Source organism: Buceros rhinoceros, unplaced genomic scaffold, assembly GCF_000710305.1.
Source record: "Buceros rhinoceros silvestris isolate BGI_N320 unplaced genomic scaffold, ASM71030v1 scaffold17610, whole genome shotgun sequence".
Classification (NCBI taxonomy): domain Eukaryota; kingdom Metazoa; phylum Chordata; class Aves; order Bucerotiformes; family Bucerotidae; genus Buceros; species Buceros rhinoceros.
Genome location: NW_010388112.1, coordinates 50,183 through 62,365, shown reverse-complemented (window position 1 = coordinate 62,365; position 12,183 = coordinate 50,183). Strand labels below are relative to the sequence as shown.

The window sequence follows — 12,183 nt, the reverse complement described above, 5'->3', positions numbered from 1 at the left end:
TCTTTCCCTGTAAACCACCCTGGGTTTTTTTCAAAAATTGGAAAGGTGGTATGTGAGAATGAACTGGAAATGGAGGCAGGCAATTATCAGACACTTCACAAGAAATTTAACTGTGTGCTATTAGCTAACAATGTCAGTGTAATGGAGGAATTTGTTTTTTCCACATGAGAAAATGCTAAAATTTGCTTCCTATATATTGCCAGTCAGCTTTTAACTTGTTTCCCTGAGAATGACTGGATTTTTAGGGCTGGGAGCATGCTGTATTCATGATGGTGGTATGAAAGGAGAGCAAGTACCTCGAGGTGGGGAGCCACCAAAGAGCCATATTCTTTCAGCAGTCAATATAAATACACTTTTAACTTCCATCATTCGACTGTGAGGAGGAAATTATTTTGGTGGAACTATAACTGTTTCTCCCAAAATGAATGTGGAAGATTTTACACTTCTCTGTTTTCACATCAGACTGGCTGCCTCAGCCCAAAAGGCAGCAAAAGATTTTCTGTATTGGAGGGAGGCATTTCTTGTATCATCTGATAAAGAGATAAAAGCTGCCACATTGGGCGTATCTTCCTTGAGTTTAATTAAATAATTAACTCCCCTAGGCTGCTTTGGCAGATCTTCGATCTCTGTTGTACGGGCTGCAGATTGGAAAGCAGCAAGCTTTTCTCTAAAGGAAAATACAAGTTATAGGAATATAAAACAAAAAAGTTGAACAGGACAGAGGAGCTGTTCTTGCTGCATGCTTGCTTTCATGAACAGAATAAACAGATATAATAACTGTGCCTACATGTGATTCTGGACTGTTAGAGCCATCCTCGTCATCGTGTGCTCTGTTACCACAGTGAAATACTGTGAATACGCTGAATCTGTGTGTGTGAGCGAGTGAGTGGGAGAGAGAGAATCTGTGGTAGGTAGTGAAGAATTGCCACTGGGACAGATAGCATTGCTGAGCCTTAAAAATATTAATATTCTGTAGTCACACGCTTGTGTTAGACATATTAAAAGAGAGTAACTTAGTCTATTTTGAACAGATTTTTGGACATTTCAGTTTCTTTTATATCCTTTGATGTCCTTTCACAAACCAGTTGTTAACTGTTTCTCACGGCAGAGTAAGCAGAAATGGTGCAAGAAGAAACATACTGAAGAATCACCAATTGGAAGGAAACTTTCTGATCACAAATTAAATAATAGACCAGATGCTGACTGGCTTCAGCTCAAACCCCTTGCAGGTAGGCGTTGTTTTCAGAGTTTTCTCTGGTTATGAGATTCAAAGTAATGGCATATAACCTATAGCATGTAACCTCTTGTACAGTTTTGCTGCTATTATGCAAATCATTGTTAATAAGACTTAATAGGCTTTCCCTATTAAAGCTTTTTTTACTTTGTTTTCTATAGATCTGAAAGCACCCTGAACACTTCCTAATATGCCATACAAATGGTTCTCAGATTTTTGAAGCAGTCAGGATTTGGGTGGCTGTGGTTCTTTGGGGAGTTTTTTATTTTTTTGTTTTCAGGGTGATTTTTGGTTAAGCTGTGCCTGACTAGCTCAGCTTTGGCAAAAACTGGATCAAAAATGAGCACGCAGGCCTGAAAGGGGGATATCTGTTTCACTTTGAAGATCCCCCAGCCAACCAATTACAGTCTGGCTGAGAAGGCTAAACATAATTAATTTATTTTCATAAATACAACTGAGGATCCTGAATATTCCTCAGGTATCCAAAAGAACTTTCACACACTGTTCCTTCACGATCGTCTGAATGCTCATACAGTGTGCACCCAGATGAATGCCCAACCACCCTTCTCAAAGGTGTGAGGGAAGGGAAAGGACTTTGCTTCACAGCCGTCCCTTTCTGTTGCCTGCATGGCTGCTGAATTAATTTGTTGATGAAGAATCCATAGGCTATATTTATACATATGCAATTTTGTTAATTTGAATGGTTTGCAGAGGGGAGAGTTAGGACTGTAGCATCCTCTACCCAGATAAGTTAAAATGGGATCTGGGACATTGACATAGAACACAGAAAGCTGTGAGGATGGTGGTACGTATAATTGAAGTCTTCATATTCTTTTAATGGGCGATGAGAGGAATTCTGCTCCCAGTGACGTGGAGTACAGAGTGGTTTTCTGACAGTACTCCTCTGGACACGCGCTCTGCTGATCCATAAATCATTCATTCCCCGGGCACTGGAAGCCCATGCTGAATGTGCGTTTTGAACGGTAGTGCCACTACCTGAATGGCCATTCCATTTCCTTCTGAACAGCTTCCAAATGATGTTTAAGAGCTGTTTATCTAGAACTCTTTGCTGCCTTGGTACTCTGTGTCTGTTTTTAATATAAATCCACTTCGCTTATTTTTGACTCTGAAATATTTTATTGAATTGTTGTGAGCTAACAACTTCATTATCCAGAACAGCTTTCTTTTTTTCCACGATTGGTTTTGTTTCCCAGAGCATAAGATTGCCGGATTCATTTATTTATGAATACTTTAGAAATAGTAGTAGGGGGTTTTTTGGCTGAAAGTTGACAACAAAGTTATTAGATTGGGATGTTTTAAAATACTTATTTTACTTTCGCAAAGCAGTTAAATTCTGAGCCCAGTGATGCAGTAGTTGCTGGTGATACTTAAAATAAGAATTAATGCAGTGTTTCTCCCAGCTGGCTTCAATGTAGGAGCAGACGACTCAGTTTTATCTGAAGATCGACTCAATGAAACTGAACTGACCGATTTAGATGGCCAGCTGGAATCCCCTCCCAAAAACTTCCTTTCTATAGAAGAGGACCACAATATGGACCGTTCTCACAACGATGTCTCACATGCTGCTCAAGAGCATGACCTTCATGATTCAGAGTATGACAGCCATGGCGAAGATAAAATGATAGCTAGAAAACACAGTCACCACTGGCATCACAAACATTCCCATCATTCCCATGGCCACTGTCATTCTGGAAAAGACCTGAAAGATACTGGGATAGCTAATATTGCCTGGATGGTAATTATGGGAGATGGCATTCACAACTTTAGTGATGGCTTAGCAATCGGTAAGCAAAAACATGGAGTATTTCTCAACAGTTTCTTCTTACCTTTAGTAACTTTGTTAACACTTTATTTATCAATGATCACAGGTAAGGCTTCCACTTAGCTCCTGCGGTTACTGGCATTGTTTAATCTCCTTCAGAGCAGAAATTAAAAGGCCATCAATTGTAGTAATCTTCCCTTTTTACTTTATTTTGCTTGTTCTGACTGCTCACTGCTGGCTCTTTCTGTGCCTTTCCCTGCTATAGTGCAGCACTTTGATACCCAATTTTCTCATCTCAGAATTATTTAAGGTATGAACTTAAAGTTGGTTGAATTAAATGAGCTAACACAAAGTTACTGAAAGAGGTTTATGCGGGTGTTTTTTCTCGCTGTTGTTTTCCAGGTTTTGCTTATTAATGCTGCTGATCCGTGCTCTACAAATAAGCATAAAGGAAATAGAGAGGTTGTGGGTTAAATATTGGTTTGGATTTCCAACCTGAAAAGGACAAAGCCAGGCTGTTGCTCATGTGTATTCTTAACTGTCCTGATGGACTTGAGAGGTCCTAAACATGTTAAAATGGTTCTGCTTACTAGCTTGTTGCCTTTTGTTTTGCTCAGTTGTGTTCTCCTTAGTTGTATTTCAGGTAAACCGAGTCATTAAGTATGCAGTGGTTAATGCACATGCTGGATACTGCCAGTATTTCCAGTTTCCATACAGACAGGACACAGAGGGAATGAAAAAATATTAGTGTGTGCTTTCTAACAGAAGGGTGTCATCTCTGGAAAGTCTGCTGACTGAATTTTCTGATGTGAAAGTAGTAAAATATCATCTGAATCTTTTTTTTTTTCTAGGAGCAGCTTTTAGTGCTGGACTGACAGGAGGGATTAGTACATCTATAGCGGTATTTTGTCATGAGCTTCCCCATGAATTAGGTAATTAATTCCATACACTCAGTCTTTTCATCTGTACAAAACAGTTATGCAAAAGCTGGTATCCTGATATGTTTTGGTGTTACATCTCTGATTTTGTGGAAAGATTTTCACACTGCTCTGTGTGCATTGGCTTACACACAGTTAAATTACGTAAGTAAACACAAGTTTACGTAAGTAAAATTCTTTGTGGAGAACTTCAGAAGATGCTTTGTACCAATTGTTGGTGAGACCGGTAGGTGTGGATGACTGTTTAGGGTAAAGTCTGTAGGCATTGTTGCCAGTGCCATTGGTTCTTTACCCCTGATTAAAGCATTTCTTCCTAGGATTAGTTAACCACCACGAAACCGGTTGTTTTCTCATAAGCCTTAAAGCACATTGAATGAAATTTCAGTGCACCCTGAGACTTAGAACAGGGCAGTTAGAGAGAGCAAGAGGAGGAGTTGTTCTTGCCAGTAAGGTGAAATTGTGCTAGATTGTACTGTGAATGTACTCACAGCTCGCTTACTTGAGGATCTGCTGACTCCAAATGATCCAAAGTAAGGTAAGACAAGTACTTCAAAACCCCTTAGAGGGGTGAGTGAAAGCATGTCCTATAGGCAGATAAGTATAAGGTAAGTAATGGGAAATAATAGAGCGGATGTTCATTGATTGTGAGCGGTGCTATACAATCGTTAGTTAAGTGAAGCTGCTGTAGTATACAAAGGGTTGCAATAGATTACTGGTGTGCTTACACCTTCCTGGCTTAACATGATTAAATTAACCTTCTGTAAGAAGTGAGTAGTTCACTGTACCTATTTTTGTTTTGATTCTAGATTGAATAATTAATATTCAGCATATCTGCTATGAATATCATATCAATTATTATGTTAATTACCCTCATGACTACCTATCACGTTCCACTCGTATTCACAGGAGCTCAGTTTGAAAGGAGTAAAACTATCAGAGCTGATTATGAGACGAAAATGTCTACCTTTATAGAAAGTCCATCTCTGTCAGCAATTATAGCAGTGCTGTCCTGAATTCAAAATAAAACAGGCCAGCCTGGTTTGTCTTAAACCAGGGAGCTGATTCAGCATGGATATGAAGTCATTCTTTCTGAATGGAACTCTTCCTTTTCCTAGTGCTGTATTTCTCAAATTTGTTGTCACTGTCTGTGAGGACTAATGCCTCGTCGTCCTTCTTGGATTCACAGAACGAGGTGTATATAGCTGAGGGGAATTTGATCAAAACCAAACTCCTGTTTTTACGTGCCATGAAGAACAGCTGTGAAGTAAAGACAAGTCTGTATGCACAGGTGTATTCTCAGTGGGAGGACTGGGTCTGGACTCCTCCTTTCACCTCTAACCATTAATCACTATTACCTTCATGACCATCAACATGATGAAGAGGCACCTTTAAATCATATTTTAATCGAGGGATTACTTGATTAAAAGTAGCTGGTACTAAACTCCTGTGTTCTGTCTTCATTTCAGGTGACTTTGCTGTGCTTCTTAAAGCGGGTATGACAGTAAAGCAAGCTATTGTGTACAACCTGCTGTCTGCCATGATGGCCTACATAGGGATGCTGATAGGCACGGCGGTGGGACAGTACGCTAATAACATCACCCTGTGGATCTTTGCCATCACTGCGGGCATGTTCCTCTATGTGGCACTAGTTGACATGGTAAGATGGTTACGATTCTGTCATTTTTGCACTCCATGCGTAAAGCCTAGGGCTTGACCTACGAGAGAACTTTTTTTATTATAACACATAACATGTAACTACTGTCTGTAGACACTCGATGGCCATTTCCATTTCACAACTTTTTAAAATGTTGCAGATACTTTGAGAGATGTGGTGGAGTTTCATAGCTGCTTGCCTGTTTCAGTTTCTGCTACTGAAGTCTGCCAGCGACTCCTGTTAAAATACAAAAGCTCAATGGAGGGCTGGGACAGACACGCTTCTCACTCATAAACTAATAAAAATAGGACAATTCTCTGGTTTTGTAGACAGGGCGTTAAATACTGGACTTCAATCCAGTATTTAGAATTGTTCTTCACTCAAATTTAATCTTCATATATTTGAAGGGGTAGAATCCATTTATATTTCTGATGTGAAATAGTCTGGAAAGCTTTGTCTGAACCCTTATCATGAGCAGCTGTTAATACAAAGCTCTTGTGGTGATAAGCTTTTTTAAAAAAATTCATCTAGTGGAGAAATGCTGTTGTTTCTCCTTATAGCTTCCAGAAATGCTGCATGGAGATGGAGATAATGAAGAGCATGGTTACTGTCCCGTGGGGCAGTTCATCCTTCAGAATCTGGGCCTGCTTCTTGGATTTGCCATCATGCTGGTGATTGCCCTCTATGAAGATAAAATTGTGCTTGACATCCAGTTTTGACCTAATTCTGGTAATCACTGTGGTTACAATACTGTTACTGTACGGCTTTCAGTCTGCACTGTTCCACTGTACGCACATTGCTCGGAGGGAAGGCAGTGGCTTGCACTACTTACATGAGTTCAGTATATTCCTTTCTGTCTAGATTAACTTCTGCTTTTTTTTTTTCTGATTCAAATCAGATTGAGATTACCCAATGCAACTTCTAAACTCAAGTGATCGACAGTTAGGAAATACTAATAGGAGAAATAAATGCCAAATTCAGTGTACTGTATAGGAGGCACTGCTTGCTTAAGAAAGCAAAAGTACTGTCAACAATCTAATCATTTGGCAAAATACTATTTATTTCATTAGAACAGAACCCAAAAAACATTACAGCTGAAGTTCATGCCTCTGCAAGGAACAGGAGTAAGTCTTTAGTAGCACATAGATGTCTCTCTATATGGAGAGAGAGAGATACAGAGGTGCATGCATATATGTGTGTGTATATATATATATATGCATTCTGTGCCGATTCTTCTGCATTGTGGTGACTTGAAGTATTAAATCTTACCACAGCACATGACTGGAACCACTGTGCTGGTTTAAATTTTACAAAAGAAACCCCAAACCTGAACACTGTTTGTTTAAATTCTTTGAGGATGTGTTAAGCTGCACTCCGTCATTATAAACTTCAGGCTGTTGCTGCAAAGCACTACATTCTGCTGAGGATCAGTTTGACGATGTCCTTCCTGACTAAGAGTTGTTCGATGTTTGTTCCTTGATCTTAGTAGGAAAATGCAAAATGTAGTAGAATTAGTGTTAGCTTGGGGAAATCCCCGATCCTGGAGTTACTGAGCTATTTCTGGTTCTTTTTACAGATGCTAAACATGTATTGTGTGCCACTTGCAGCATAAACTACTGAAGAATTGTGGCTGTGAATTTGTGCAAATTCTTCTAACAGAGAATCCATATGGGAAATTCTCCTTTTTTTTTAACAATTATTTTGGACTGTTTTCTCCTCTTCATGTTAAAAAACAATCACAAGTGCAAGATGCTTGTTACTGAACCTGGGCATAAAGGTTAAATTCCACTCTCTGTATTGTAGTACTGGTAGGGTATTGGCAAAACTGTAATATCGGATCAAAATCTGTCTCTACAATGACTTGATAGGGAGACATTGTAGCACCAGCCATTTCTGGCAGTAGAGAGTATGTAAGAAGATTTCTACTTCCAGCATAAAGGAGTTCGTTTCTATGATTTTTTTTTTACAATTTCGGTATTCCAATTAGATTATTAAAAAGCAGATGTGATAGATCTGTGGTATGTGTAATTTGGAAGGAGAGACTGAAAATTTGGGCCTTAACTTGCTGGGATCAGCTGTCCTAGATGGGATTGTGTGGATAGGCTTCTGTTGCCAGACATGAGTTAGTTCTTCTTGTAGCCATCTCCTGAAAACAATGGTGAGTTGGTGAGGCGTGCAAGTTGAGTCTATAGTACCAGTCCTGAGCATGGTGTAGCCTTTTATAAAACACACGGTTTGTCTTCTTTTATGTGTATGCCAGGAAAAAGCTCTTTTTTGACTACGTGCCCTAAGTTTTGTTTTGGTCTGCTTGGTGCCAGTGCAGCTGCTGAAAACACTGATCCTAATGCCTTTAACAAGAGCCAGTTGGTATCTTCATTCCATTTCAAGTTCATGGGTGTTTTCTGTGGCCCTTCTTTACTTTACTTTTTTGAAGCTTCATTGGTCAACTTTAATGAGAGCAGCTCATGTAATTTAAAGGTATCGGTTGGTTCTTGCCAGTATTTCTTCCTAATACAGTATCAAGAAACAGTATTAAGGGTCCATTTTAAAGACGGGCACAGTTTCTTCAGTGAAGAAGCCACAAGCCCAGAGTTCAGGCATGCAGTCATTTGATGCTCTGAACTCAGGTTTTATTTTTTTCTCCTTTAAACACGTTTACCGTTGGACCTTAATGAGTAAACACGCGGTTGTGAGCTTCAGATTACTGAATTGCTGCAGTGTGAAGGTCCTGGGTGACATTTTGTCATAGTGCCCATGTTAGGTCACTGAGTACCATTTCCAAAGAGACATAACTCACTGGATACCTTCTGAGGACCTAAGTTTAAACAACTTGTGTTACTTATGTATTAAACTGACCCTTAATTTTCCTTCTCTGTTAATTCTTTTGAGTATAAGGGGGTCATTATGTGGTTGAACTGATATTTTGTCAAATCATTTTAAAAAATTTATTTCTTTTAATTCTTTTCAAATGAAGATTTCTGTATTTCAGATAGTATATTTACTTTTGTATTAGTTGGAATATGGTTATAGCTTCTATAGCCTCTATAGGAAAATAGTTAACTTCCTTCTGAGACCATCTTCAGACAAGGGAAAAACATGGTCCTTGAAGGTAGGTACTGTATTTTTCATTAAACATGGGTTGTTTCCTTTTATTTTTTAGTATTTATTACAAATTATGAAGAGCCGTGTAACAGCTGTGACTTCTTCTCTATGTTTCCACCAGTATTGAATTCCAGATGATTCTAATGTATGCTTTTGAGTCATGTTACAGACAATCTGAATTCCACTACATTTCTACTTGGCTTCGACATTCCACTCCGCTTGAATCCTGAGTCTCATTTAATTTGTATTTGTTGGAGGGTATAAATGTTACTTGTATATTACAATGCTGTCACTGTGTGACATCCCATAGGAATTTTGATGTAGATCACATTGCACTCAATCCGCTGTGATTAAGCTTAGAAAATACTGTAGTTGCTAGATGCAGTGTGATTTTCATTTGGGTTTGTTTTTTAATGGGTTTTTTTTCTTTCCCTTCCCCATTAACAGTTGAGTCTATGGTTTAAAATGTGGTTATGGTCCTATGAGATAACTTGCTGAGCTATCAGTCTTTTTGTTACAACTAAATAATTTTTTAAAGTTTTATAAAGCTGGAAATGATCAAATGCTGTTTTGTTCATTGTCAACAGTGTTGTGTTCATTTTATGTATGTTCCTTATAAATAAGGAGCCTTCAGAAAATAAAATTATTCAAGGAGCAGATATTTTTGTTGGCTTTTATAAGGTTTTATTATGCACCTTTTTGTTTGAAATCTCTTGAAAGGCACAAACGTAACATTGTGACAAACTCATTTTGATTTCTCTTTTTACGTGGCACCTCAGCACTGACGTGCGTCCCTTGTAAGCAATCTGGAAAATGCACTGACCTCCCATGACTTGCGATAGGTGTGTGAGCTGAGCTGACATAGTAGCGCCCCACCTCGTCTGATCCAGTGTTGCTGCGGTTTGTCTGAAGGGAGAGTCATTGCAATGACTAAGTTGGTGGAGTGGTCTGCAGTTGACAGGATCCCTTTTCTCTCGGTGGTCTCACACACTGGGGCTGGGAAACTTGGTCTCTGTGGAATGTCTGCTCTCTTACACAGCTTTAGCCATATCTGCAGTAAAGAATAAAATCATCCTTTTCATCTCAGTTAAAAAAAAAAAATAAGGAAACAGTCTCTGCTCGGCCGGAGTATTTTGCTGTTGCGGGGATTTGTTCTGTTTGATTTTTACAGACAGGTTTGAAAACCTGTTTCTTGTTTTCTCTTCCTTAGCAGATCACTCCCTCTCCCAATACATGCAACACCAAACTTCCTGTGGCTGTTGTTATTAGCAGAGCTAATATCATCTCCTTTCAGACACTTAACTTCTATTTCAATACAAAACATTTCAATTCAATTCTTTTCTTGTTCAAGAATTATACCCTGTTACTTCCCTCAAGACTAGAACTTACAAAGTATTAATTCTACAGTATTTGTATATATTACTATATACTACAGATTGTCCCCCAAAAAAGTACTGTGTTGCAGAGGATTTTTGGATGAGATTCTGCTAGCTTCTTAGTTTGCCTGTTCCAAGAACAATCCCTGAATGTACACCCCTGAATCAGTCGGAAAAGACAGCGTGTTATGCAAAAGCTGAAAATGTCTTCTAGAGCAGCAGCTAGTGCAGTGCACTTTGCTAACTGTCCGTTACTGAGTGTGGGGGACTGTTTGCCAATTTTGTGTGTTCCAAGCGATGATCAAATAACTGGGAGTATAATACACTCTTTTATACTTCATTATTACAGTTTATGATTACAATTATATAAAGCTCTATAAAGTTACAATGTCTAGCGAGACCACAGTGTATCCAGCCTTTTCTGAACGGGGAGTAACAGATCTTCAGAATTACTCAGTTATGCCGTACATTTGTCAGTATTACAGTGTTTTTGGTATGTACTACGTAGTGTCAGCTTTAATGTTTCCAAACTTAGAAATTTGATCATATGAACTAGTCTTATTAGATCATATAACTAGTCTTCCACTAGTTAGTTTTCACATTGTTTCATTGCTTACGTTTCAAATTGGCACTTGCTCTAATACCATTCCAAGTGATTCACTAATGTCTTTAAATTTTTAAAAAACACAAATATCTTTGTCATGTCATCGTAACGTGATAGAATGACAGCTGTCATTCCATCAGCTCTCCAGAAGAAAAAGCAAATGACAGCAACATTAGGTTTTATCAAACTTGCACCTTCTTGCTCTGTAGACTGAAAACTAACTTCTAAAACAATAAATAAAGCATGCCCCAACAGAAGATGATTTAAAACTGACTGGATGTGGCTTGCCCTGCCAAGCCCTTCTTTTTACCCAACTTCCAGTCAAACTCATCCTCAGAAGAGTGTTAAGGACAGTTCCATTTAATCTGTCCTTTTTTTTCTGAGGAAAGGCAAGCTAACAATTGCATCAGCAACTGGAACCTGAGGTAAGTAATACATAAAGTGGTTTGACAAAAAATAGGGATTTTCTCTGCTTCAGGCAGTCCTCTATAGCACCTTGTGATCGTACCCATAAGATGTTTTTCTAGGGACAGCTAACTGCCGCTAACTGCTGACAGTTACTGTTTGGTTTTGCTTGGCGTAGGAAAACACGCATCTTCGGACATATATGCTAATGGAATAAAGGGGTGGGGGGTAAGCTAGATATCACTTGAGAGTTTGACCTGTGGTGGGAAGTTTGGGGTAAGGAAAGTCCTCTGTCAGTGTTCTTTTACATGTGCATGCTAATCCAGGGGTGAACTAATCTCAGCAGCTCTTAAGGATTTAAATAGTTTTTTGCCTCTTCACTTCTTGTGCATCTCGTGGGAAGCAGCGCAGTTGTGTATGTTTTCCAGCGGAATTCATTAACTTAATTGCATAACTCTAAGCCTGCAATTAATGTTACTTTCTGAATACATCAGCAATGGCCAATAATTGTGTCATGCATTTACTTACCATCTTTGGGAGCAATTTCATATTCTGTATCTTGCAGCACTTCATAGTGAAATTCTAGTAGGTCTATGGGAAAGATGTACTTTCTGGCATAGTTCTGCTGGGCACCTGTTAAGAACACTTGAGTGAAGAAGAATCCTGAAATCCAAAAGACGGGTGGAGTTCCATTTTCATGCCACAGCTGCAGCAGCAAAAGAGAGAGGACGAGAAAAGAAAACTGGCTTTTTTTTTTTTTTAATAGATTACACTGCAGAGGTTTCTGTATAAAAGATGTTTTAAAATGTCAAAATTCATTGGATTTGATTGTATTGTGTATGAGGTCTGTTGCAATCGTGAATATTTACTGCATAAAAGAAGACCTTTGGTTGTTGTAAATATCAGTTTTGAATGGTGTCTGAAAAAATTTTGCTTTAATTATCCACTGCAGGGAATTACAATTAAGATAACTAAACTAGTTGTCTCTACTCATAAGTAGTTTTCCTCCCAGGAAAAAAAAAAAATCCTCATAGCTATTGGCAGTTTTCCATTTGTACAAGTTTAAGTCCTGTCCTGGATTGTGTTC

The 12,183-nt window shown here is 38.7% G+C and overlaps 1 protein-coding gene and 1 pseudogene across 1 annotated transcript in view; one reads left to right on the top strand and one right to left on the bottom strand.

Moving 5' to 3' along the window:
• The window catches only part of SLC39A10 (solute carrier family 39 (zinc transporter), member 10), a 15,072-nt gene extending 8,744 nt beyond the window's left edge, over nucleotides 1-6,328 (top strand). Inside the window, exons 6-10 of the mRNA XM_010144962.1 lie at nucleotides 1,109-1,229; nucleotides 2,671-3,039; nucleotides 3,869-3,949; nucleotides 5,422-5,612; nucleotides 6,170-6,328. Of these exons, the coding sequence (XP_010143264.1) occupies nucleotides 1,109-1,229; nucleotides 2,671-3,039; nucleotides 3,869-3,949; nucleotides 5,422-5,612; nucleotides 6,170-6,328 (921 nt within the window). The remainder of the gene's footprint in view (nucleotides 1-1,108; nucleotides 1,230-2,670; nucleotides 3,040-3,868; nucleotides 3,950-5,421; nucleotides 5,613-6,169) is intronic.
• A 1,813-nt stretch (nucleotides 6,329-8,141) lies between these two features.
• The window catches only part of LOC104501203, a 51,249-nt pseudogene continuing 47,207 nt past the window's right edge, over nucleotides 8,142-12,183 (bottom strand).